Genomic DNA, 27,270 nt, shown 5'->3' with positions numbered 1-27,270 from the left:
TGTCAAGCTTTCTGAATTTATTAGAATTTATTATTAAGTTCAGATTGCTCCATAATTACATTGTATGCTACGGAGTAAATGTAGTATATATTGCTTTGGGAACTATGATTCTAAGTATTATAGAACTACTGTAATTTTCTAGAACTTGGTGCTGGTATCTTCCAGTAACCAGGATTTCTGTTTAAATTTATTTTGTTATTTATTTAATTATTTAATTAATGAATTTGTTTTAACATTGCAAAGCTTACGTGGAAAGATAACCACCTACTTCTATTTGCCACACTTTTTCAATATAATAGATACTTTGTATTATATTAATATACCTCACCAATGCATCATCAGATTTTTAATGCAGGTTTAATGGAAATAGTGATATATAAATTGGGTTTTAGTGTGCATGGCTTGGTGTATCTGCTAACATTTCTGGGTACTGAGATAGTTATTCTCCTATTTTGAACCTTAACATTTTCCATGTAAGTTTTTCTTCACAACCATAAGAAAACTAGAAGTTTCCTTTTAAGCAATGAAGATATAGTAACTCTATCTTGTAATACTAAGAATTCAAAGGTGAGATTTAAAGAAAATAAGATATACTGTAAAACTTAGGATAAAATCCTAAGAGCTCACAGTACTGAGATTGCCAATCTTATCAGAATTAAAAAATTTGCCTTATTTTGCCTAGCTCATCTTCTAAAGAATATTCATGCCCACGTTTACATGAAAAATGTTTGTCCTAAGCAGCTTTGGGCAGAACATTAACCTAAAGGAGGCCTGTCTTTGTTAAAAGAACCCACTGTCCTAGACCATGAGCATTTTTTTGTTGAGGTTGTGGGAAGTTATGCATTATATTCTTTTCTTTCTGTCAAGGGTCTTACTAACTCATTTTTTACAGTGTTAATATTGGCTGAGAATTTGAGGAAAGGTGTTGTATTTATTCAGTTACACAAACAACTTTGTGAAAACAAGCACTTCTCTTGGCAAAAAAGTTTTAATAAGCAAAATCAAAATGCAATTTGCTACTTTTTTTATGTGTCCATAACACTGGCGGTGCTGGTAAGTTTCTCACTTGGAAGAAGTTATTGAATTTTATACTTTAATTATTACTCTTGATTAGAATTTAAAATGTATGTAAATCCAAGCCAAACAAAAGTCTGCATAAAAGATGATTTATGTGTAAGAAAACTGAATACATATAAGGAGATTCTTAAGCAGATAGTTTACATTTTTTTCTCTTTTTTATGGTGTGTAGGTGCAGTTCTCTTGTCCAGTGTACAAGGATTAGCAATTAATGTTGATCCAGTCCTGTATACTTGGCTTATCTACCAACCTCAGAAACGAGCTAGTAGGCACATTCAACAGGTATGTATTTTTGGAGGGAAAGGAGTGGGAGTGGGGAAGTGTTCACTTCCATATATGCCAGTATTGCATTCTTTTTCCAAATATTTATTGTTTGTTACCATCTTCTGTGTAGCTTATTGCACATACTTGATCTTATTTTGAATTATTTAAAATGTTAAGTTTGCATATTAAAATTTTAATTTCATAAATTTTTCATTCTTGATTTAAAGAACAAAAGTGGTTTTGTGGTCAGTGTTTGGGATCATTATTTTGCAACTAATTTTAACTACAGAGACCTCATAAGCCTTCTAAGTCTGAATAACACATCCTATTTTAAAATTTGGGATGGTCTATCAAATAATTATATAACTGGTTATAAAGTCACCACTCTAATTAAACCCCATTTAATAGGAGATGAACCATACAGTTCATAACTTGGCAGAGGTGAGCTCTGTAGCAGATTCTGTATATCATATCAAACTACATGTTTGCGTACAAAGTGGTTGAAAAAGATAAAAGAAGCAAAGGGTGTGGGTCTGTGTGGTGCAACATTTTCTTGATGTATTTTTGACACTAATTTTCATACCCCATATTCCTGACCTGAGAAGAACACAGGTTTTGCCTGATACTAAACTTATGTATAACTGTTGTTTGGCAGAATTTTCTGAAGCTTAAATTTGTCGTAGTTGATAAAACTAGTGGTCTCTATCACTTGATGTTCTCTCTCAGTTATAAGTGGTCAGTTATTAAATGACAATTGTAAGAATCTTTAGATCTTTGTCTCATAATGAGAGATTTTTTTCAGCGGGAACAGAACAATTAATGATTGCTGTGCTGGGATGTTGGGGGTACATGCAGCCCTGTGAGGTTCACCATTCTACTACTGAAACAGTTTGTAGTAAGAAGTTCTGCTGTCTGTTTGTGTACTGTATGGTGTAATGTGCAGCATGTTTTCTTTAAAAGGCGATATGGCAAAGCCAGTGCTGCTTATGTTTATATTAGCCAGAAACAGAATTAGCATCTCTCTTTGAACTGAACTTGGGGCTAACTATTTAGTGTGAAGTCTGCAAAATCCTATCAATTATTAGAGTAAGTTGTACAAGGTCTTGCTGAATAAAGAGCCTATTCCAGTGCTCAGGCACCCTCACTGTAAAAACATATTTCCTTTTCATTCAGAGGGAAGCCTCTGTGTTTCTGTCTATGTCCATTTCTGCTACTCCTTTCACTGGGCACCACTGAGAAGAGCCTGGCTCCAACTTCTTTGCACCTTTCCTTGAGGTATTATTATACATTGAGAAGGTCCCCTGTGAACTTTCTCCTTTCAAGACTGAACAATCCCAGCTCCCTTAGCCTTTTCTCATATGTAAGATCCTCTAGTACCTTAATCATCCTTGTGGCCCTTTGCTGGACTCGCTCCAGTATGCCCATGTCTCTCATGTACTGGAGTTCAGAATTAGACCCAGTACTGAGAAATGACCACTTCCTCTGGCAGTACTTTGTGTAATGCAACCCAGGATACCGTTCACCTTCTTTGCAGCAAGGGCACTTAGCTACCTCTTGTTCAACCTGGTGTCCACTAGGACCTTTTCTGCAGAGCTGCTTTCCAGCTGGGCAGCCCCAGCATATACTGGCACATGAGATTTTTGTCCCATGGGGTACATTGCTATTTATTGGAGTTCGTGGTCTGGAAACTATACTGATTACTCCCAGCCACCACCTTCTCATTCATATGCCTGGAAGTTGTTTCCAGGATTAGTTGTTCCTCACCTTCAGGTGAGACTGACTGGCATGTAGTTCTCTGGGCTTTCTTCTTGCCCATCTTGAAAGTAGAAGTGACATTTGCTCTCTTACAGTCCAAAGCCAGCTTTCCCAGTTGCCATGATTGTTCAAAGAACATCAGAAGTGATCTTGTGATGACATCTGCCAGCTCTCTCTGCACTCATGGGTATATCCCATGGACTTACATATGTCTAGTTTGTCTAGTATTCCCTGATCTGATCCTCTTCCCCTTAGGGTGAGCCTTTCTTGCTCCAGCCTTTTGCCCAGTCTCTGATAGCTCAGATTCAAGGTTGGTCTTGCTGGTGAAGACTGAGGTGAAGGTATTCAGTACCTCAGCCTTTCCAATAGGAAAAGAAGTTCATAATTTTCCTGACTTAATATCAACGTGTATTCCTATAGATAATGAAATATTTTAGCTGGCTCTTTTTCAGCTCTTTTGTTCTCCTGCTCCTTTCCTTTTCTAAACTCAAGCGAGCACAAGAATTTAATAAAGATTGTGTAATACTTACATGATTTATACACACTTATTTTCAAAAGTGTTTTATGTTGATTTTGTATCTAACAGCTCTGAATAATGTGCAAGGAGAAGAAAATACAGTTGTTTAGTGTCAGAAAAGTTAGAAAAAAACCAACAAACCACAGATTGGTAATAGGGACAGGATGAGGTAAGGAAACGATATTTGATATCATGAAAATCTATTCACCTCATCATCAGCTGATGGTCTTTCCAGATAATAAGTGTAGGAAGTATTACATGCTGCTTTGTTTAAGAAAAGACACTACTGGTACACCTTTCCTGTTTGGACCACTGTACTGTGTGTACAGTGTGCAGTAAGCAACACCAACCTTTGCAAGATGATGGATTAAAAATAACTCAAAAATCTGAATCCCCCAGAACACCCAAAACACACTATATATTAAACTGGCAGGAATTACTGTTTATTTTTAATAATAATGAGCTGAAATAACTTGAGTCTTGGGACAGATCAAGGAATAAACTTTATAAATCAAAGTACTGTATCTTAAAAATATTTTCAAAATCCTCAGTTTTTGGCTTGTAAGCTAGAGACATCTTAGAGATGTTTTTATTCAACCCCTTCTAAGCATCATGCCTATCAAGATACACCAAATTCTTCGTTTGAAAGAAAAACCTCAACAACCAGAACTTGCTAAAATCACAGAATCATAGAATGGTTTGGGTTGGAAAGGACCTTAAAATTCATCTAATTCCAACACCCCTGTCATGGACAGGGACACCTTCCTCTACACCAGGTTGCTCAAAGCCCTATCCAATGGCTTAATGTATATGTTAAAAAAGAGTGAATTTGTCATGCCATCTTATTATTAAGATGTCATCTGATAGTAATAATGGTCAATGGATTGATTTTCAACTTTCTAGTATTTAATATGGCAAGAATGAATTAAGAAATATACTTTAGGATTTTACTCTCCTTTAGTTCAAAACCTGAAGAATAGGTGAAAACTATTCTGAAGAAAGTTATTCCGTGGTATATATTTTTTGTACTGACATTGGTTATGTTATAACTATGAAATAGAAACACTAAGAAAGGTTTAAAGATGTCACTATAGATATATGAAATATTATGTTTGACACGGGTAAATTTTTTGAATGTGAATGTTTTGCTTTTAAGGCCTACATCTTAAGAACAAATACATTAATAAGAAATCTGATAAAAATGTAATTATTATGCTTCTATACTGTTTTTCATGTATTTACTCCCTTGTAAAATCCCATACTTAGCTTTGCACAGATAAAAATTTGAAGAGTCTGTTTTCCTTGGTAAAGAAGCCTGAGCTATACTTTGATGTGAGATAGTCAGGTATGTATGATGCTGTTTGCAGTGAATTTATAAATGAGCATGTCGTCTTTCTCAAATGCACATTACTGTAAAGCCTTCATGGCTTGTCAATACTTTTCTTTCACTACTCATTTCTATGAGATAAAATGAGTAATTTCAGGAAAGACTAAGCTATCAAAAATGCCTGTTTACACATAGATGTGTAATATAAATGTGTATGGCTGCATACTTCTGTCATTTTTTTGGCTGTTCCATATGCATGCATGTGTTATTACCTAATCTAATGAGTATTTCAGTAAAAGAGTAAATCTAAGCCCAACAGTTCAGGGTGAACATCCTTAGTTGTATACAAGAACAGAAAAATACATTGCACCTCTTCCAGGTTCATTGTGCTTTATAGCACTGGAATGTAACACATCTAAATTAATCCAGAATCCAAATTTCTCTCTTTCCATAAACGTCTCTGCCATGGAAGACTGTGCATCTGAATTCAAAATGAAGAATTTTTCCTCAGGTGTGTAGGTAGATTACAGAATTTGTCATTAACAATTCAGTTTAATTATTTTCCTTCTACTCTTTTTTTTGTTTGTTCATTTTCTCTTTTCACTACCCTTATCTTGGGAATTTTACCTTGTTACAAAATCTTTTCGCTGCTTTGTGGAAAGTTCAGTGTGAGCTGTGGGTATTATCTATCTTGATGGTGTACTTTGGGCACCTTTTCATTCAGAAGTCTGCACCAGAGGTCTCTCTGGAATTTTTGACTGAAGTGATTTTATCATTATGGCTTGGTCAGTAGACTCTAGCAGAAAAAGGCCTTTAAATTGTTCTGTCTTGGGATGACTTTCGCTATATTGCACATCTTTGGTTCTTTAAGAGCCAAATGATTCTGATAATGAACGAACGACTCAATATAAGAGTAAGTTTCAGTACCCAAACTTAAGATTTTTCCCTGTTGCAGGAAGGTTGGCTATTAAGGGCAGAGCTGTGTTGCCTAGTTTCTCTTTTACCTTGATAAATATTTGGAAAGGCTTTGATAAAACAAGCATGTATCTACAGTAGACATAATTATATTCTTGGTGTGCAAAGACTTCTCAAATTATGATAGATTTTGATTTCTGATATTACTTGCAGGTCAGGAGCACTGTGTTTATCCCTATTCAGAATCTGTCACCCCTTACCCCATGGAAGGCAATCATGTTTCTAAAGGATACAGGAATGAAGTTACTGCTTGCTTAGGAAACTAGAGCTACGTGGGACTCAAACCTTATATGTTCTACTTTCAGAGGCCCCTTGAAACTGCTGATGGAATGCTTTCATCCATTGGTGAAAATGAGGGGGTTCTTGGCTGACACCAGTTCATCGCATAAGTTTGGAAACATTACAGCTAATCAGAGATTGGTCTTTTATCCCAGCAGAGCACTTTTCCAACCATACCTGAAATTCCTACCTGAAGCAGTCACAGAATTTCGTCTGAATTAGCAAGTTCACCTGCCAGGAAAGAAGGTGCTTTTGTGAACCTCAGGAGTTAGACATGCCTAGTCTTTTTATTTAGCAATTAATTTCAATTAATTAATTTTAATTGGGAACTAGGCCTAATGCCTAGTTTTGTTTGAACTCTCTGAAGCAGTTTAAGTATATTATTAATCTCAGAAATCAAACCAATGAAATGTAACTCTGCAGTTTTTTGATTTCAAGATACTAAAACTTGTAAGATGGGCAAGGTAGATTCTCCTTGCTGTTGCAGCTCATTCTGGCACAGCTTGGACAGTCTTGTAACACGGGTAAATATTCTTCTCTGAAGGAGATAGTGATTGCATGACAGTGATCTTAGATGTTCAATAAACACCATATTTTGAGTGAAACTGCCATCTGTCCCCACTCTAAAGACTTCAGTAGTTTTTCTTTCTGCTTACTGGTACAAGCTCCTGCACATGTACACATCCATCTGTGTGCACGCAGCATCCACCATAGGGGAGAGCTGGGTTTGGTACCATTTCTGGACCACGTCTGGACTGATTCTTTTGTATTCTACATTTCACAAGCCAGTGCTTCATTTTTTTTCTTTTGATAGTAATAGTTAATTTCTTATCTTGGAATATTCTTTTGCCTTTGGTTTGTTATCAAGGAGGAGACTGCATAGGCGTCCCTCAAATGAAAGTTACTCGACTGCTCTGTTGGTCCAATTTTCTGTAAAAACACATTTCTCATGTTCCCAGATTAGCCTGCAATCTCTTCAGCCTCACACTTGTGGGAAATTATAATTCAGAAATAAAATATTTAATTACCAAAAATCCCAAGAAAAATAAAATATTAGTTCACGTAGGGCAAATTTCCACTAGCCCTCTTTACAGGATATTTTAGGTTTGGTTAGTTGGCGTATCTCCACATAAATCCAGGAAATACTTGGGTCTAAGTATTTCTGGCAGGTTGGTTTTTAGCTAGTATTGCTCTGAGCCTTTCTCTGATTTTAGATCTTTATCATTTCCAAAGTCATGTTGACCAGACAGTATGAAGTAAAAAAAAAAATTTAGTATCTGTTGATCCATTTGTGTGCATAAATAGCATATATGTATGTGCGTGTTTTGTGTACACATACTTCACATGGTGTGTAATGTCTTAGATTGTTTGTGCCAATAAAAATTAAATTCAGAAAAGGATAGCTTTTCTGTAGTTTTTCAGCCTCCGCTTAAAAACTTAATTGTAATAATTGTACTTGAAAAGTAGTAAATTTTTTTATTCTGAATTCTGTGAATTGTATTTAATTTCGTATTCTGTATATAACAGCCACAGAACATTATTCCATTGATAAAACTGTGATCAGTATTCTAGAACAGAATCTGATTTTGACTTTGTGTCAACAAAATAACATCATATAAATGTTGCCGTGGTTCCAGAACTTTGTTACGTGCTCTTTATCTTCTTTATAACACTACCAATTAGTAACCATAAAGCTTAATCCCTAGTAGGTGTATTTAAGATTTACTACATACTACTTTATAGTTAGCTTTTTGGATTCTTGTGATGAAATTCTTATGGTAACACTTGCCTGCAATATCTCCTTTCCCATCAGATTCAGCTTCTCCTACAGCTGTGGGGCTCTTGTCATCTGCTATTTCCCAAGCAACAATTTCCTCATCAATTTGTGGCTAAAACCCAAATCTTGATGATCCTTTTCCATCTAGTTCAACGCTGATCTTTCATCTTCTGCATTCTTTTAACCAGAAATCTTTTGCCAAAAACCTGACAAGATTGTACTGGGCGTCATCAGCAGCAACATCAGCCTTGATTTCAGTGAGCAAAGATAAAACAGCTGTTTCATTGTCCAGATCAGCACTCAATATTTGGTCATAATTTTTTCCAGCTTTGTCTGGCTGTGATAGCCTTGATGTTTTTCACTCCATGACTAGTAGTGTAACTTATTATATTTTGCTGATTCGTTTCTTTAGTGGTTCAGAAATAGATAACTACTTCTTCAGACAATATTTTTATCCTGTTGTCTTTTGAACTGTCCTGTATTGTCTGCATTCATTCTTCAAAAATTGTTACTTCACTTTGGCAAGTCAGTGTTCTTACAATGTTACATCCAGAATTGCCAAATGATGGCTCAACTGTTGCCATCATGGGAAAGCTGCAAATGGCTTTGCCTTGTGAAAAGTTATATCAGATAAATGGATAGATTTTGAAAAGTAGTGAAAATAAGTGATGTAAAGTGTCTGATGAATGTTTAGAAAACTTCAGATCATCTCCCTGTATCCATGTGGGAAGTATTTCTGTGGGGCATAGCTTGTCTTCTCAAAGCTCATGGGGATTTTTGATGTTGTTATAGCTAGAGGACACCAAAGTGGCATGTTACTATGTTCCAGAACAACTTTTTTGTGCTTTTGGAGACAAAATTAATGACTGTACATTCAGAGGGAGAAGGAGGAGAGATGAGAGTTCTGTTTGTCATTGACATTAGTCTTTTTCTATTAACTTTGCATACCACTGTATATATAAGTTGATTGTTTTCACTGGAATAGGATTAAATTGTCTTTCTTATTTTAATTTACTTTTATAGTGGAAAATGATGAAGGCGTTTGGAAGTCATTCTCCTTCAATTAAATGATTTTTCTGTTTGTTTTGGGGTTTTGTATGTGTGCACATGTTGCACACTGCTTGATTCAGGATCTGTTTTCTATTGGAGAAAATTTACAAGCACATTGCCTGCCTCACACGAATTTGTTTCCCACAGAGATTCCTAATGCAATGTGTGAGGTTTCTCATTACGCAGTTATATGGATTATATTTTCACTCCAATAAGAACAAAATTAAATTACACAAAAATTAAGATGCGTGTAATCCTAATGTCTGATCTTTAGAAAAAACTTTTGTCATCCTTAAATGATAACTCTCTGCAAAATCAATGGTATAAATATTCTGCTTTTGTCAACTGTGATGCATCTACAATTTACATAGCAGCTGATGCTGCAGCAAAATATTAAGAGCCAACTGGACAGCAACATTGAGGATCAAATTTTTTTTAATAATTTTGTCTTTTTTAGCTTTCATTAATAAAAAAAAGTTAAAACAAAGCCAATAAACTGTATTAATTTGTGTACCTCCAGTTCCATAACCCACATGGATTAATACACATTGCTCTTTTCTAATCTTAAAATAATGATCCAGTCCTTCAAAGTAGGTTTTAATCCCTTTGGTTTTGTGTAAGTGTCACATTTTGAGCAGCTATGCATGAAGAACAATACAGTTCAAAATCAGTTGTTGTCAGTTAAATTTTATACTTAAAATATGAGAAACAAGCACGGTAATGTATAAATATCAAAGAACCTTTTATTTTGAAGCTTAATGAAATTTATAAATTTCTTTGGGATCTTCATATCTGGCTAAAATTTTTCAATTTCCGTTAAACATTCAGATAATTATTTTACTTCGGTGATCAGCCAGGTTTATTCATGTGCATTTGGGCTAACAACCATGGTATTTTAAGTTAGTTATATTTCAGTTTTTTGTTATCAGAGATTTTTTCTTCAGACTAACAGGACTGAAATTAAGAATTAGAGGTGCAAGTCTGAATATAGCATTTCGTAATTGGTTTTCAGAATATTTGTGCTCCAGTCAGTGTTTCAAGTTGTCTTCTGTACCTTTCAAAATACATAGTTTGACATGCTTCTCATGACAGTGTCATAATCCAATATTAATGGGTTTTGGTTTTCAGTGGTTCACAAGGTACTTCTTTTTCTAGCAATCTGTAGGAGCTGTTCCACTTGGTGTGTCAGTAACTCGAAAAAAAGAGGATGAAGCATCAGTTGGAAGTGCACCTTTGGCAAGGCAGCAATCAAATCAAGCCTCTGAGTATGCCAGCAGTCCTGTCAAAACAAAAACAGTAACAGGTATGATCACTTAATTGAAACTAGCCTTCCTGCATTTGCAGCCTCTCAATAACATGCCTTCACCATTGAACACATCAGCTGTGCAAATAATATGGAACAACTTTCAGCTGTAAAGAAATTACAAATTTTTGAATTAAAAATAATCATATGTATAACTTTGAAATACATGTTTATTTTTCTTCTCATTTTCATTTAGTGCTGTCTTTGGGGCTCTAATAGTTTCATATAATAGTTTTTTTAAAATGAGATAAATGAGAGCTGCTTTCAATGGGATATCTGCCAATTGCATTGATACTTAGTCCATAATTTTGTCAGACTTCACTGTGATTAATCTCTGATTTCAGTCAGTCTGTTTGCATTGCTTAAAGTCTGGCATGTATGGAAGTCAAGATTTGTGCATGAAAAGTTAAAATTCATTGTTTTCAAAATCACCCATAGAAAGTGCATTTGTTAGTGCTTCTGTTTCTGGACTTCAAGAAACTATTTGAGTTTAGGAATATTTTCTGGACATTTAAGAGTCTAAACAGAAACTTTGTTATCACTAATCAGGGTGATATGGTTTTCTGGAAATTTCTAGTCTATTTATTCATATAGTACTGTCTGCTAGTAGTAAAGTAGGTAATGATCCAAAGAAAATTACTGTCCAGCTGAAACATTTATTGATCCTTCTGAAATACACTATGCAAATTCTCTTCTTCGCATTGATGTTTATTTCCAGATAATCATGAAGTACTTCAGGATGCTGTCTGCTGAAACTAAGATTACAGTATTGTCCATTAGTATTAGAGTTAAATGCTGTTTTGGGATAAAGGCCTATTTTGATAAAAAGGGCTAAAACCAGAAAATCTGTTTGCTGAATATTAGTGGGTTGATGTGTTATCATTGGTAGTAAAACAACAGATTCATTTCAAAGACTTCTATTTTATTTATGAATATTCTTCATTTTTACCATTTATCCATTTATTTTTACAAATCATTTATGCATTTCCTTCATTTATGCCTAATATGTAGGGAAATATATATGCCCATATAATTAAATGACTGTATCAAGCATATTCTTTTTTTAACTGTATTTGTCATCTATTCTGCTGTATCAATATAATGAATGATATAGGTTGTTTCTTCTTGAGGTTAATTCTACCTGTACCTGCAAAGCACAAACAGTAATTCGCTAGAGAAGCTTTTGTAATTTCAAATATTTGACATTGAAACACAGGTATTTGTATAAACAGATTCTAGATTAGTTTTTCTTAATTACTGATTTATAAAAAGTAGGCATATGATTTGCAGAAGTAGCTTTGTACTTGGATTTTGAAAATTAGTGTCCTAGTCTCCCTGCTGGGAGACCTTTTTGGTTTTTGGCCTTTGTTCTTCACCTTGAATATTATCTTTTCTGTAGTAAGGATCACACCAGAATTGTCTACTAGAGGGAAACATTATTGTTCAAAATCTAGGAAGGCCATAGATGTCAGTTTTGTTTTTTGGGGTGCTTTTGTTGTGCGTGTGAGAAATAACAAAATGAAATTATAAATAACATCATGAAAGCAAAATAGGGGCTTCTGTGCATCTCAACTCCTTCCACATTTAGATTGAAGTAAATATCAAGATCTATTTTCAGTTACTTAGTACAACACACATTTCTGGAAAAATTAGAAGTTCATTTGTAGATTTAATTTGTGTTAATTACTGCTTATTTACTCAATCAGTTTATCAAATAAGTTTAGCCTAAGTGCTGAGGATTTTTTGAGATTAAGTAGATATTTGGGTTCTCTATTAAACAATTTTGCAGCACAGAGTTTAATATTATGAAAAGAAAGGTGATGGTACTAATTCTCTCAAGAGAGAACACTGACTAAGCATTTTCTGTTTTGATTTAGAAGCAGTCTTTTAAAGAAGAGATTATTGAATTTGGTTGCATTAATTGTCAATTGTTAAAAAAATGATTGGAAAAAGATTACTATTTTTTTAAGTGAAGTTACTTACACGTATCAGAGGGTCTATTGGGTTTATTTTTAAGATGCATTGTTCCTGAAACTGCTGGAATGAAGGCTGGTCTGTTGTCATGGTTTAACCCCAGCCAGCCCCCATGCAGTCCTCACTCACTCCCCCACCAGTAGTGTGAGAAGAGCATCAGAAGGGGAAAAGCTGGAAAACTTGTGCGTTGAGGTAAAGACAGTTTAATAGAGAAAGCACAAGCCCCACATGCAAGCGAAGCAAAACAAGGCATTAATTCCCTACTTTCCCTAGACATGTAGGTACTCAGCCATCTCCAGGAGAGCAGGGCCCCATCACACGTAATGGTTACTTGGGAGGACAAACCCCATCACTCCGAACATCCCCCCTCTATATATACTGAGCATGCTGTCACATGGTATGGGATATCCCCTTGGTCAGTTTGGGTCACCTGTCCTGGCTGTGTCTTCTCTCAACCTCCCAAGCACCCCCAACTTCCTTGTCAGTGTGGCAGTACGAAAAGCAGAAAAGGCCTTGGCTCTGTGTAAGCACTGCTCAGCAATAACAAAAACATTTCTATATTGCCAACCCGGTGTTCAGCACAAATCCAAACGTGGCCCCATACCAGCCACTGTGAAGAAAATAAACTCTACCCCAGCCAAAACCAGCACACCTGTGTCTTAATATGTTTATGTGTTTGTTATACTCTGGAGATAAAATGGCAGGTGTAACATATCTGAAATATTTGATATTTACATGAAAAAAATGTGAATCCTGTAATGAATGTCAAGGACCGAAAGCCTTGTATAGTAATGAAATTAATTAAATGGTTGCTCTGCCTGCTGCAGTAAACCACACAGATTTCCCTTAATTAAAGAAAGAAAGGAGAGTCATGTCACACTGCAGTGCCATGCAGGCTTGTTCTCTGTGTATCCTTCTGCAGCTTCATGCCTGTAGAGTTCTCTTGTGCCACGTTTGTCAGAGTTGGCTTTGTGGTGGAAGATTCAGGGGTCTGTAGAAGCTAACACATATTTTGTGTCACAAAAAAAAAGCTCTCTGATTATGAAGCCACTAGTTACAGTGGTTAAAAAAGGTTAGATAGATATAAGTGTGAAAGGTAAGATCTTGTTCTCGGAGAAGCTTCACTTGATCCTTTCTTTCACAATTTCTTTCTTTACAGCTGTATAATATGTTGGAATATGGCAAATATAACTTTAGTTCATTGCACTAAGAATAGAGTGCCTGTGATCCTTCTCCTTTCTAATTCTTCTGGGTACCTCTTTCACTTCAATTCCTTTCTTCTAATTTCACCTACTTTCTGACTGAGTATTTTTTCATTCATTATTTGTGTCACTGTTTTAAACCAGGAATACCACACTGATTATAGATCTAGGACATATAATACTACCTATGCTACACGTGTTTTAAATTGTCAGAAAACTGAGATCCTGCATTGATAATATGCACATATGCATAGTCCTTATAATTTGAAAGAGATTTCATCTTAAAATCATGCTATTCAGGTGGTAATTTTGAATTAATTCTTTTCAAGTCTAGCATGGTCTCAGCAGTCACTCCCTTGAAAACTGCTAGAAGGCAACCCTATGTACTAGATGAAAGCAGTTTGTAATCACAGCTGTAAAATGATTTAAAACATCGATCTTGAGTTCAGTTTATTAGTTAATGGCTGCTGAGACCTTGCCAAAAATGAAGCATGGGAAAAGAGCAAAACTACTATTTATATGGTATCTGTCTGTGAAAATCCAGGGTTTCTGTTCTTAAGTCTCAAATTGTAGTTATTTATAAATCTCCTTAACAACAGAGGCTTCAAAAACAGAGTAAGATAATAGAATATATGGTTTAAATTTTGTGTGATGTAGCTGTGAACAAGCAAGGCGATACAGATAATTACAAAAAGTTTACTTCAATTTCTCTGTCTACCCACTTCTCCCATTCTCAGCAATTCAGCAGTTTCATGTTAGTTCAGTAAAAAGTGATTTGCAGACCCATAGTTGTGCATAGAGGTATAGCTCTTATGTCTGGATAGTTGCAAAATGATTGCTATATGTGTGTGTAATTATGTAATATATGTAGCATACCTATACAAGGAGATAGTATGGGCTGCAGTAGATGAATAGTGCAGTCTTTGAAAGCTGTCTTGTGTACACCATTGAATAATGATTACGGCTGAAGTGTCTAGCACCCAATTGCTCCATTTAGTTGTCTGGTGGACAAATTTGCAAAAGAGAATTAAACAGTGGGGGGTTTGGGGCAGTGTTTTTCATGGACTAGGTCTGCAGGTCACACAGCTCACTGGTCTTGTAATTCCAGTACAAATTCAGTGTTAGTCCCAAGTTCAAAGCCGAGAAGAGAATCCAGCATTGTTTCATTCTGCAGGAAGTGTCGATGTGTTGCGTAAGAGTATGTGCATATGGAGAGAAATATAGGACATGAAAGCACTCCAGTTTGGAAAAATGTCTTGTGTTTCTGGAACAGTGGTATTTTGTTCTTTGAAACTATTGTTCTTACAGGGAAATAATTAAAGAGTTGGAAAGTTTCGTAAGTACTCAGTTACACTTAGTCTACTCTTCATTGGTATTTCAAGCAGGTAGAGGACCATGTCCTAACAAGAAAGTTGAAAATTCTATCTTAGATGGCCCTTATGTTCTCTGTCCTGTATAAATTGCCTGAATTCCAGGAAGGACAGAGCTCTTGTTGGCAATTTCTAGCTGCTTTACCCTGCTTACTTATTTTCCCAGAACTTGTAGAAACTTAGTATCTTTGAAATATTTATCCTGTCGAATTTGATTTATATTGACCAACCAATGCAAAAAGAGTTACAAAACAAGCAAATTAGTTGCATGCATAAGCATAGAGTATAGGCATGCATAGACCTTTTTTCCATAGGAAACCAGGCAAAGAAAGATCTCCAGCTTTCCTTTCAGTCACTTCCTAATATTTGACAGTGTAGTTATAATAAAACTTAAATTGGTCATGAGATACTTACTATACTGAAATTTCTTGGTTGTTATTGGAAGTGTTAGTAATTCAATTTTGAAAGCTTTGCTGAAGTAATTCTTAAAATTCCTTAAAAGTATACATGAGATACTTCTGAACCACTATTAAGAACTTTTCCATAAAATTGGAGAAAGGATGAAGCTTTAAATGTAGACAGGTCAAGACAGACTGATGTCTTTATTTCAAGTTTCGTCTTAAGTTGAAAAAAGTTTTACTGAGTATAATATAGCAGAATAGGACCTGTACTTAGCAAAAATGGATGTAATTACTGGGTTTTTTCCCCCTAAAGTACAGCTAGAATGCTTAATTAGGTTCATGCTAAAATGAACCTAATGCGTTGGAACGCAAAAACCTGGCAAATGTGAGAGAAGTCTGGTGAGAAATCAATGGATTATCTGAAGTATTTGAATTAGTAGGTCACTATTTCTGCTCAATGAACTGAATGATTATTGTTTATTCATGCCTACTAGGAAATGTATAATGATTAATTTGGGAAGATGAATGAAATTAAAAAGATGCTAAATAGGTTAAGTAAAATATAGAAATTTAAGTCTGTAACACATTTTCCTAGGGTGCCTGAAAATACTGGGATCTTTATGAAAAGGCTTTAGTTCTTGAAAGGTTTATTTAAAAGGAAGATGTCAAGGCACAGGTGATTTATAGAAAGTTTTAAATGGCTGGACAATCACATATCTATATAAAAAATGCATTATTCTGAGTTTTTTCAGCTAGTAAAATGTTTGGCTTTTTGTTATGGTGGCATGATTTCTTCAGTTCACTGTGTGGATTTCGAAACTGTATGAATCTCAGAAACATTAGTAACTCAAAGCCAGTGTAGTATATCAAACATTCTTTCTGTATCAAACATTCAATGCTGAGAGAGAAAAAAATGGTTGTTTATTTTTAGATTATATTTATAAGACTAAGTAACTTTTCATATATTTTTATGAGGCAGAATACTAGGCAGAATCCACATTTATTAGAGGTTACTGCAAATCAAAAGGCTGAAATTCTTACTTCACAGTATAAATTGTATTTGGAATGGTAAGTGATATTAAGAAAAATTCAGGCATAGACTTTAGATATGAACACATATATGTCACATTTCTGTAATTACTAATATAGTAGCTCAGTTTGGCCTCTGAGTGGCTGTTATTGATTTGTACAAAAGTGTCAGTGCTTTTCTGTTTTTGTTCCCAGGACTAAATAGGTATTTTTTGCCAGAAATAGTTCTGCAATCATTAAGAATTTGGTGGGAGAAAATGCTGACAACAGCCATTCCCTAGCCAACGCACACTTTCACATAGAAAGATCCTTTCTGGTTGCACAACAATGTTAATATCACACTTGTCTTTGTTTACTGACAGTATATGAAAAGCCTCTGTAATTTAACACTTACTCTGCTGCTAACTCATCAAATGGTCATGCAAATTCGGTCACTTCACCTCTCTACTTCCATTTCCTTGGGTATAAAGGACTCGCTCTCGCAGGTTGTCAGGGACTGTGTGGCTCAGTTATCATCTTGGTAGATAAAAGTAATGTATTATCTGTACTATTAGTAAAGTAGAAGCAAAAATGCTCAAAGGCCGCAAATACTATTCAGTATGCCAGCAAATATATCGCATATTTTTATAAGCTTAAAAGAATTTTCTCCTCTTATTTAAGTTAGTTAAGTACTGCTCTTATTCTCAAGCATCCTGATGAAGAGTGCAAACTTTAGAAAGTAATTATCAGAGTCTATCCTTGCAAAAAAAATACCAGTTACATGAATAATTCAAATATCAGTCATCCAGATATGGGGAATAACTTCTCTTACGACACTGCAAAAATAAAATGTGAGTATTTCTGAAAGACTTCTGAGGAGTATTGGTGGTTCAGAAAATTGGTAAATACAGAGTTTTGTTTTGCATATAAAGAAACCAATTTATCCTCTGTAAAAAACAAATGTATGTATACATACACATATATCTCTAGGCCATTTTGGTTTTTTCCAAGGTCGTTTGAAGTTTTAATTTTTTTCCTCCACTGCATTTTGATCTCATTTCTAATGCCTTAGACCCTTGATCAGTTCCTTAATAGCTTGCATTTGTTGCAAACACCTTAGTTTTGCTTTTTTTAATAGAAAACCATGTCTAATGCATGAAACTGAATACATATTAAAGAAATTCCAATGAGTACTTTGACACTATGCAGACCACTTTTCCTTTGTTTTCTTTTTTCCTTTAAATACTGTTAAATAATGTTCATGTGTTTTGCTATCATAGCCTCTTGGTAGCTATGGCTAGTTTGCAACATTTTCCTCAGCTTAGTTCCTTTCTGATGTGTGAGAAGCTGTATGACAGATGAAGTGATGTGGGATGGAAAGCTTACCCAGCTTGTTGAGGTCATATGACAGACGCAGGTTTCTGCTGTGGATGTCTGTCTGTGGACCTCTCTTGAAGTAGGAGCTCTTTGAGCTTTTGGGGATTACTGAAAGTATGGGTTTGCTTGCAGCAGGATAACCTTTTCCAGTCAGAAAGAAGCTGCTGACTTCTTAATGCATCAGGTGTGGGGCAGGAAAAATGAAGTTTTTTGTGCCACAGAGATGAGACATGATAGATCTGTACCACATAGAAACGAGGAATAAGGTATTAGCATTGTATTTTACCTCCCTTCAGTTTAATTGCTAGCCATAAGGAGAGAGAAGGAACTGGAAGAGTGAGGCCAGCACAGAGTACATATTATCACTATGTTATTCTTCAATTCAGTAGTGGAAGATCTCTATCTGTTGTCTTTTTTGCTTTGATTTATTTTAGGAAATGTCCATTTGTCCAAAATCTTCACACTTCAAAAATTTTCTTTTCCCTTTTCTTTTCCTTAGGTCACTGAATATTAATAGCACAGAATAGCATCATTTTCCCAAATGTTCTTTTTATTTTCAAAACGTATGTATTTTATGGATCAAACTTGTAAAACAACTTGTTCCCCATAGTCTAAAAAACATAAAGAAGGAGACGTGTATCTAAGAAAGACACCTCTAACTAGGATTTATACCTATGGTTTGGCTTGGTGGCCTCTCCTACAAAGTGAGTAGTTTAATGATTAATTCTGCAGTATTACCACTTTTAACTCCCTCTGTATTTTAATCTTAATATATGAAATTAATTATGAAAACTGCCCCTTCTGCCAGCTCAATCCTGATTGATCTGATCAGTCCTTTTCAAAAAGTCTGTTCATTACTAATGTGTTCTGAAACTGATGATGAGTGTGGCAGCTTCTGTAATTTATGTGTATATGTTTGCAAAAATACCAGTTATGGGTATCCCAGTTATATGGTACTGGAAGATGAGAGTAGGAATAGTTTATGTTCCTGTACACTGGTTTTCTTAAAACTTCTACTTGTACAACCTGAAGCAGCACCCCCTGCATTGTGTTGGTTTGGGTTTTCCCCTTTCATAAATTTCCAAGTGTTTCATACAAATCTTATTTTCTATCTAGTGGTTGCTGACTGGCATCTAGCTTCAACACAAGGCAGATTACAGTGCCAGGAAATGTCTTGAGGTTTTCAATTCAGTAGTAGCTAAGTAGCATAATTATTTTAGGAAATTAACCTTCTTACCGAGACAGGTGGAGCTGATCCAGTCTACATGTCTGCTATAGAGGACTAGCCAAACACACATGGTAACCACACCTGACAGGCTCTTAGCAAGTGTCATCTACTGATGTCCTTGCCCAACAGGGAATTAAGGTATTGTTCTGTCCCAGCATCCCTTCAGGCAAAACTCTGGGATTTACCAAGGCAGAAAAAAAATTAACAGAAGACTTCTTTCTTCTGTTCTCTTCAGGAGTTACTTTTATGCTTGTTTCTTCTTTCCCCTATGTGACACACTTCTTATTTCTTTTCTATTTTCTATGATTTCTGGTTGAATAGTTCCTTATCTCTTTTTTGGGTTTTGAGACTTTCTTCTTTTTTTTTTTTTGTTGTCTTTTGGTTGAGCATGAGGGGTTCCAGTGAGGCTGTTTACTATCATGGATATTCCTGGAATTTTTATCAGCTCTGCAGGTTTCAGTTACACATACGAAGAGAAACAAGTGGTACTTTAGTCAGCAAATTTTATTTTTAATTCACCGATTGTTGTTTCTGGCTACTCCCCTAAATGAAAGAGAATTAGTGGAGTGTTTCCCTGCAAATAAAACATAGAAGATTGGAACAAAACCTCGCTTTAAATCCCACTCATGAGGGTGTACTTGTTCAGTGATATAGGATGTTGACAGTCCTTGCTGAATGCATTATAGAATGTGTTGGTTTCCATTGTATTTATGTATTCATCCTGACCTGAAGCATCCTACTTGTGAAATTTCCAGTCTCCCAGTGACTTTGTATAATGTTCTCACCCTTATCCACACTTGTGATCTAGAGTTCTGTGCTTCAAAAACTCTTTTATTTTAATATTTCTGGTACTCAAGCTGTTCCTAATTCTTACCTTGTAGTATGTGTAGTGTAGGGCCTGCCAACGAAGAAGATGGTGTGAACTGAGGTAGAGTAAGAAGTTAAAGCAGAACAGCTATTCTGCACTGAATGTCTCTTTTAACTGAATCCATTCCTACTGTGGAGGGAAGATTTATTTCATGGTATAAGTGTCCATGTGAGAAGATATTATGAAACAGTTACAGCATACTGCTTTTCCATATGAACAATTTACATGTTTGTAAATTGTTGTCAGCATAACTGACAACAAACAATCATGAAATGTCACTGATTTTACATTCTCATGAGCCAGTTTTCATTCCTTATCCTTCTAAGATATCCATAATTGGAGCCAGGAATTTCTGCGAGGATTTTTTCCAGAATAATAATCAAATCTAGTCTTGACAGGGAAAGTGTCACAAATTCATTCTTCTCGTGGCATTAACACTGCACGCTCTTGGCAGAAATTCACCTCTTAGATGTTTCAGTTTTAAATCTCTGCATGTTTCATTGCATGATTAAACTTACTGATGACTCAGTGATGCATATCAAGGAGCTTATATTTTTGCTCACCTGAGTTCAGTTGATAGCATAATTTTGTTTGAAGAATTTTTCTGTAATTTGCATGCTATAGATTTCTTTTAGCTCTATAATTGATAGACATAAATTGTCATACCTGTGCTGATCTCGATTTAGTTTAAATTTAAGTCATGAAGATCTCATAATTTATTCCTGCAGTTTTGTCAGTTCAACAACATGTAGGCCAAATCTAGAAATGTTTAAGAAACTGACAATAGTTTGGTGGGTATCCCAAAACATAAGGAGAAGGATATTCAGTAGAAGATGTCAGAAGGAACTATGCACCACTCAGTCTTCTTGTAAAGTTATACTATGCTCATATTCAATTTAATGCTTCTGTTATGTAAAATATTTTCATGTTATGAAATAATTAACAATTTAAGAAAATTTCTCTTTTTACTAGAAAAAATTGAATTTTACCAAAATATTTCATGCCTTTAATCTTGACAAAGTAAGAAAATTGTTTAATTTTTATGCCTTTTTTTGAAACATAGTCAAAATTTTTAATGGAATTTTTTTTAGGAAACAAAGACTGTAATTTAATATGGGCTGTCTTTCACTTCTTACAATTTTAGAAAGGTGAAACCTTTAGATGACACTGGCAGTGAAGTATGTGAAAACCTCCGGGATTTCTGTTCCATCACCAAATAGGTTATCACACTTTGCGAATTTTCTTAATTTGTTTAGGGCAAACATTCTTCATAATATTTTTGTAGCAGTTTATATTAAAAAAGTTTAAGCCTTTAATTTCATTGCATTGCATTGCATTTCTCATGAGGCTTAACCAATACAGTTGTATTGCCAGGTTTAAAACCAATAATAGAGACATTATTGTCATGTCCACAGTGAGATATACATAGTGAGAAAAAAAATCTCTTCTAGAATTTTAAATAAATAATCTTTTTCTTTGCTCATCAGTAAGTATATTATTTAGTTAGATATTCTTTTTGTAACTGAGTTTTGTTATTTGCATTAGAATCTCGTCCTTTGTCACTTCCTGTGAAAACCATGCTGAACTCATCTGAAAGTTGCAGAAGTCCTGAGGAAAGAATGAAGGAATTTATTGGAATAGTGTGGAATGCAGTTAAGTGCCTTACACTTCAGGTAAGATGAAAAGGAAGTGAAAAAAAAACTATGTCTTTCCAAACTTTATGATACTTTTTATGCATCCTAGTGCTTTTTATTAGAGGGGCTTTAAAGGAGCTCTTAGTTTTATTGTCTTATTTCAGTAGTTTCAAAGTCTGAGAGAATGAAAAATAAAGTACAGATTTTGGATAAATTAAGCAAAGAATGCTTTAGATTTAGAATATTGGGTTTTGAAATACTTTGTTGTATTCAAGGGAAAGATTCTTAAAAAAAATATATGAAGAAAAATTGCTTGTCACACTTTTCTGTATTATAAGCATAAATATACACCTTTGTATCTGTAGCTAGATTTGAAGATTGCCTTCTTTTCTAAAAATATTTGAGGAAAGCATATACAATAAATACTTTCTCAGGGTGTATGATACCATATGTTCTTATACAGTGAAGGCTCAGCAGCTTACTTGTCTACCTTGTCAAAAAGGACAAGTAGTTGGCTGCTCAGATTAAAGCATTTTGTTTTATACTGCTCTAGGTGGTGGTTGCTGATCAGTAAGAGCAGACTGTTCATGTAACAGTATTGATGCTGTGTTAGAAGTCCAGTGTTAAGATTGCATGAACAAATATTAGATCGCTTAGAAATGCTAGAATTAAGACTGTTCCCAGTACTTATCAAGTGCTTGCTGGGAAATAACCCTAATTCAGAACTACTATAACCTGTGCTGTTTGAACCATGCATTCTGTGGGTTTGGTATTTTATGGTACACCAGTATATAGTACCAAAACTGGCTTTGTTTAAAAAAGAAAAAAAAATCACAAGAAACCCTAACATTATAGAAAGTAATCACTGAATACCTGTTCCTTCTTCCTACCAAGAAATATATTTATTTATTTATATACAGGCTCATCTCAGAACCTGTATCTGTGTTACTTCTGTTTCATGTTGAAAGTACTTACTATTCACAATGTTAGGAAGTTTGAAAGTTTAAGTTTTGCCTGAGCAAGAACTTGAGACTTGTGACCTGGTTGCAGAACATCATGAAGTTGAGGAGATGCTTCCTATTAACTCTGTTTAGTTTTCAGCCATATCTTTCATCATTGTTTCATGAGTATTTTGCTTGTTTTCCTTTCTTTTTAATGTTATCACCACTGTAGATTAAAATGTCTAGATAAGAGAGATAATTTGTAAGCTATTTGAAGAAAACAATGTATTTTTGTTAAGTGTTTGGGTGGAACCTAACACAATGAGACTTAGAGTTTGAGTCATTATAAAAGTAATAACATAATGAAGATGAAGAAGAGCTGGATCCTTTATAAATACGGAAAATTGAATCAGGACTAAGAACCTCTGCTCATACATTTTTCATGGTATGTTTTTTTGAGAGAGACCAGAAAAGTGAATTTGTTTTGAAGAATAGTTAAGATAACAACCAGCTAAAAATGAAGTTTGCTTGTTACTAGATAGAAAAAAAAGAAAGGTAATGGGGTTTTTTTGTGGAGATGAAAGCTGGTGGCAGTGATAGGCGCAGGTTTTCTCAGTGAATAATTCATTAATATATTTCTGCTCTGACCTAATATGTTCACAGATTAGAGCTAATACTGGCAGAGGGTTTTTTGTATTGGGTACTTTTTCTAGTATTTGAGGTTCTAGATTTATTTACTTTTTACAGGATTTTTTAGTAGAGTATTCGTGCTTTCTGTTTTCATCATTATGACTATGAAATTATATTTTTAGTTTTTATGTATGTTGAAATTAAACACCCTTATGAATTGATACAGTACCTTACACACCTCTAGTGTGTTTCATCCTTGTGCTTTGATTGTACTTGGTAAAGAATTTGCCAGTATCTTGCCAGAAAGATACTGCATGTTATCAGTGAAAAGTTTCAAGACTCCAAGGAAACCTTACAGGAAAAGTTCAAGAATGTGCTTCCACACAAATATGCAGTAGTTCTTAGTAAAATATGAAGGATTTATAGATATGCTTGCTGTTCTTTTTATTACTGCTAGTAGTCCCTACATCTATTTTATTTAAATATGTTTTTCAAGACACAAATGCCATTTATATAGCTTGTTTCCTTCAATACCAGCCTAAATGGGAAATTTGTGCAAGGCAATATATAGAGGATAAGAAGATGAGGGTTATGACTGTTTTTCAGTTCAACTTTATTTTATTAAACATAATGTGCATATTATTAAACACATATAAGTATATTTATAGGTTAAATTCATATAGATTTTCTGTATTTTATTATTATTTGGCATGAAAAAGGCAAATCTCTAGAATAATTTGTCTGGTTAAATGCTGGAGCACTTAGACTCTGTGGCTTTTTTTTTAAAGATAATTTTTATGTTCCTGGATATTTTAGTAGTATCATTGTAGAACAGAAAAGTCTGTAGTTGTCATCAGATAAAACTGAACTTCATAACTTAAAATCATCAAAGGATTATTCTTTTAGTAGAAGTTTGAGTAAGTAAATGAGTTTGGAACCAAAGTAACTAGAAAGTTTATTTTGGATCCAAAGCTGGTACTTGCTTAGCCCTAGCCCTGGCTTGCTCTTGATAGAATATTGCATAAAGATTTTGTGCATTGGAGTTGTGGTGAGCTATTAGTATGTAAGTTAGAAGACTTTCATACTTAACTATAAAAAATTGTTTTATTATTTAGTCATTGTAGGATTTTATATGCAGCCTTGAAGTCTTTTTGGCAGTTATGCTGCATAGGAGAATAATACTAATTTTTCACATGTTCTTCATACTAATAGTTGCTAAAATTGTGAAGCAGTATAAACACAATTAATTTTAATTGGCTGTTAATGCTGAATTCCAGTGAGAACAATGAAGGATCTGTATTAAAAGTAAATGAATTAATGAGTAATGTTGCAATGAATGCCAACTAAATAAGAGTGTGTTACTTATAAAACTTAGATATGCCACATGCCTTTAAATTCCCCTGAATTTATTTGAAAAAAAAAAAAAGTCTGTTTCCTGAAATTATTGAAAATAATATTTTCTTTAAAACATATAACTTGTACAAAATTTTTGTCAGAGTGAAGCATTGAAAGGCCAGAAAGGGAAGGATGGAATTGACAAACAGTTCCTGTTCTTCAAACAGTGTCTTTATCCAGGGCTCAGAAAGAGATTCTGTGACTTGTAACGTAGCAGTAACAGCTCACAGCAGTTATTCAGCAGTTATGAGACAGGATGATTTCTTAAGTTGATTACTTACCACAAACCAACAAAAAATTGAGTTTTCCATAACTAAATAAAACCTTCTTAAAAGGTTTGAAACTTTTCTTAGAAAAAAACAGGAATACTATGTAGTACAAAGACACTGTGTTTTAAGTGGTCAAAGAAAATGCAGCTGATCCATATTATACTCATTTTTATGTACAGGTAGCCTGCTCGCTTAGTTCTCTTACTCATGTGTTCTGCTTTCCATTTATATAATTTTTACTTTCTGTATAACTTCAAAACACAAATTTCTGTCCTGCTTTTTAAAATTCTGACAAATGGTGCGTCTCTGGCTCAACTGTGGATGGTCTAAATGGGTAGAACTAATTTGGATGTCAGAGTCTGAGCTATGCTCTTATAACGCTGAGTGCACCAGAACCCCTACATGAGACGTGTAACGGTAGTTCTCGGCACTTTTGGGAGTCATTGCAAGATGATATTCTGTACTTGAAAGTCCCAGAAAAACACATTAGCCTTCCTGCCAAGAGCATATGTGGGATGATTAGGAGAGAGGCAACTTCTCAGGAGAGACACCCTTATACAAGTGTCACCTTGTAGAAAATCTTTGGTGCCTCTAATTGTTTTATGTAACTATAAAATGTGGGTTATGGAAGGGAATCTTATGGTATCACTACCGTGAAAGGCTGTAAAGACTCATGTACAACCTCTCTCTCTTTGTTGCACTTGTGCAGGATAACTGTGGTGTGTCACTTGTTTTGTTTCCCTTCCACCCACTCTGCTCAGGAAGATCTAATTCTTCGGCAGTATTTATATCAGTGTTCTCTCTAATGAGCAACATTCTCTTTTTATAAAATATGAATTAAAAATACTCAATTTTTTTCAGTAACTTAATACTTTCCTCTTTATACAAAAGTCTTAAAGTCATTGGACTTTTTTAGGCTCATATATTAATAGAAGCATAGAGCAATATGCTTTGCATAACTTTTAAAAACTAGAAGGGAAAATACTGCTTACTTCATTGGCTTATCATTAGTGTATGTTATTTAGCATGTATAGGCCTTGACATAACAGAAAAGAAAATAGGGGATGATTCTGTTTCAAGAACTTGTAATAATTCCTTCTCTTTAACACATGAATGTGTTCAGTATTGGCAAACGAACATGTTGCTACCAAAACTGAAATAAGATCCTTGAAACAGAAAGGATGTTGCCATGGAAAAATGAAGTAACACTCAGTGCAGCTGCGAAGCATTAATGACTAGGATATTTTTTTAAAAGATCATTTGTGTTTGGTGTGGCTTGGAGGGTCCCAACCAGATGGTTTCCATGAACAGGATCTGACCCCCAGCTTGAGGACTTCTTACTGGCAGATTACTTCATTTTCTTTCCCTTGGATTGTCAGATCCTTACATTAATGCAAGATTTACTGCTGCAGATTTATATTCAGTTACATAAATCAGTCACATCTTACATTAAATTCACAATTTTAGGCACACAATTTAACAGTTATTTAAAAAGTGTAAAAAGATTTATATGATAGCTTTAATATATGCTATTAATGTAGTTTAATTTTAAGAATTTGGATTACATATATTTTAAAACACTTTCCGATTGGTGAAGCAATCTGTAGCTCATATTCTTGCATTTGTCCAACATATAGTTCCATCATTTTAGGTGTACTCTTCATTCCTTTACTGGAATTTGTAAGTAGAGAGATCTCCCGATTCAGTAGGATAAATGTACACAAATTCCATTGAAGTTGATAATTGTACATAAGCAGAATCTGCCTCTGAGAAGTTCAACAGGTGCTATTCAATTTTGCATTTTTTGGGTCCTTTTGCATACAAGTTGGAAATTTCTTGTGTGATCATAATAATTGCATAATTTTCTCTAAAACGCGGAATTTTGCAACTTGGCAAAGTTCAATAGCAGTGTTCACTCTATCACTTACTACATGGGTGAAACATTGAAAGGAAAATAGAATAAATTTGGCATTATTTACATGGAGGCTGATGACAAAAAAAGGTGAGATAAACCTCCTGCCGAGTCATTCAGAGTGGACATCCTTGCTTGCTTAAACCTCTGATGGAGCTTAGGTGCAACTAGGTCTGATCTTAGTCTCAAACCTGGACGACAGTTTATATCTGATGGAAAAATACAAAGAGTAAGGAAGTCCTCCCACTGAGTCACAACTTTCAGAATAGACCCCCTTGCTTTCTAAGTGTCCTGATAGAACTTTGGTGCAGCTTGGTGTAATCTTAGACCATTGTCAAAGTCTGAGACTACGTCTAAAGGAATTAACTACATGGATTTCATTAGTATTAATCTAACATGCTATCAGCAGCTTACTGAGGATCTGTTGCAAATAAGGGATCTCTGTGCCTTGGGTACAGAAGGATCTTTCAGTCTCAGATCAAACCCTCAAAACACTGGGAGGCATCCCAGCCCAAGGGGAGAGTGTGCAGTCCAGTTGCAATTTCAAGAAAACCTGACCTCGTCCAGAGATCTGTTGTTTGTAGGAGATGTCCCAGTTCAAGGAGACATCACTACTGTGCAGCCATGCTGCCTGGCAGGGAGAGCTCAGAGGAGGTTCACTTAGTCTGCCGTTTTTATGGGATAAAGTGATTGGCTCATAGTCAAATGGCATACAGTGGGAAGGGTGTGCAAGAAAC

The 27,270-nt window shown here is 34.9% G+C and overlaps 1 protein-coding gene across 1 annotated transcript in view; it reads left to right on the top strand.

Moving 5' to 3' along the window:
• Positions 1-27,270, top strand: part of VPS13B (vacuolar protein sorting 13 homolog B) — a 424,599-nt gene that overhangs the window by 180,310 nt on the left and 217,019 nt on the right. The window contains 3 exon segments of the mRNA XM_032708140.1: positions 1,250-1,359; positions 10,177-10,324; positions 21,298-21,425. Coding sequence (XP_032564031.1) covers positions 1,250-1,359; positions 10,177-10,324; positions 21,298-21,425 — 386 coding nt within the window.

This window comes from Chiroxiphia lanceolata, chromosome 1, assembly GCF_009829145.1.
Source record: "Chiroxiphia lanceolata isolate bChiLan1 chromosome 1, bChiLan1.pri, whole genome shotgun sequence".
NCBI classification, from domain to species: Eukaryota; Metazoa; Chordata; class Aves; order Passeriformes; family Pipridae; genus Chiroxiphia; species Chiroxiphia lanceolata.
The sequence above is the reverse complement of the archived record's forward strand: the minus strand, read 5'-3'. Positions and strand labels throughout refer to the sequence as shown.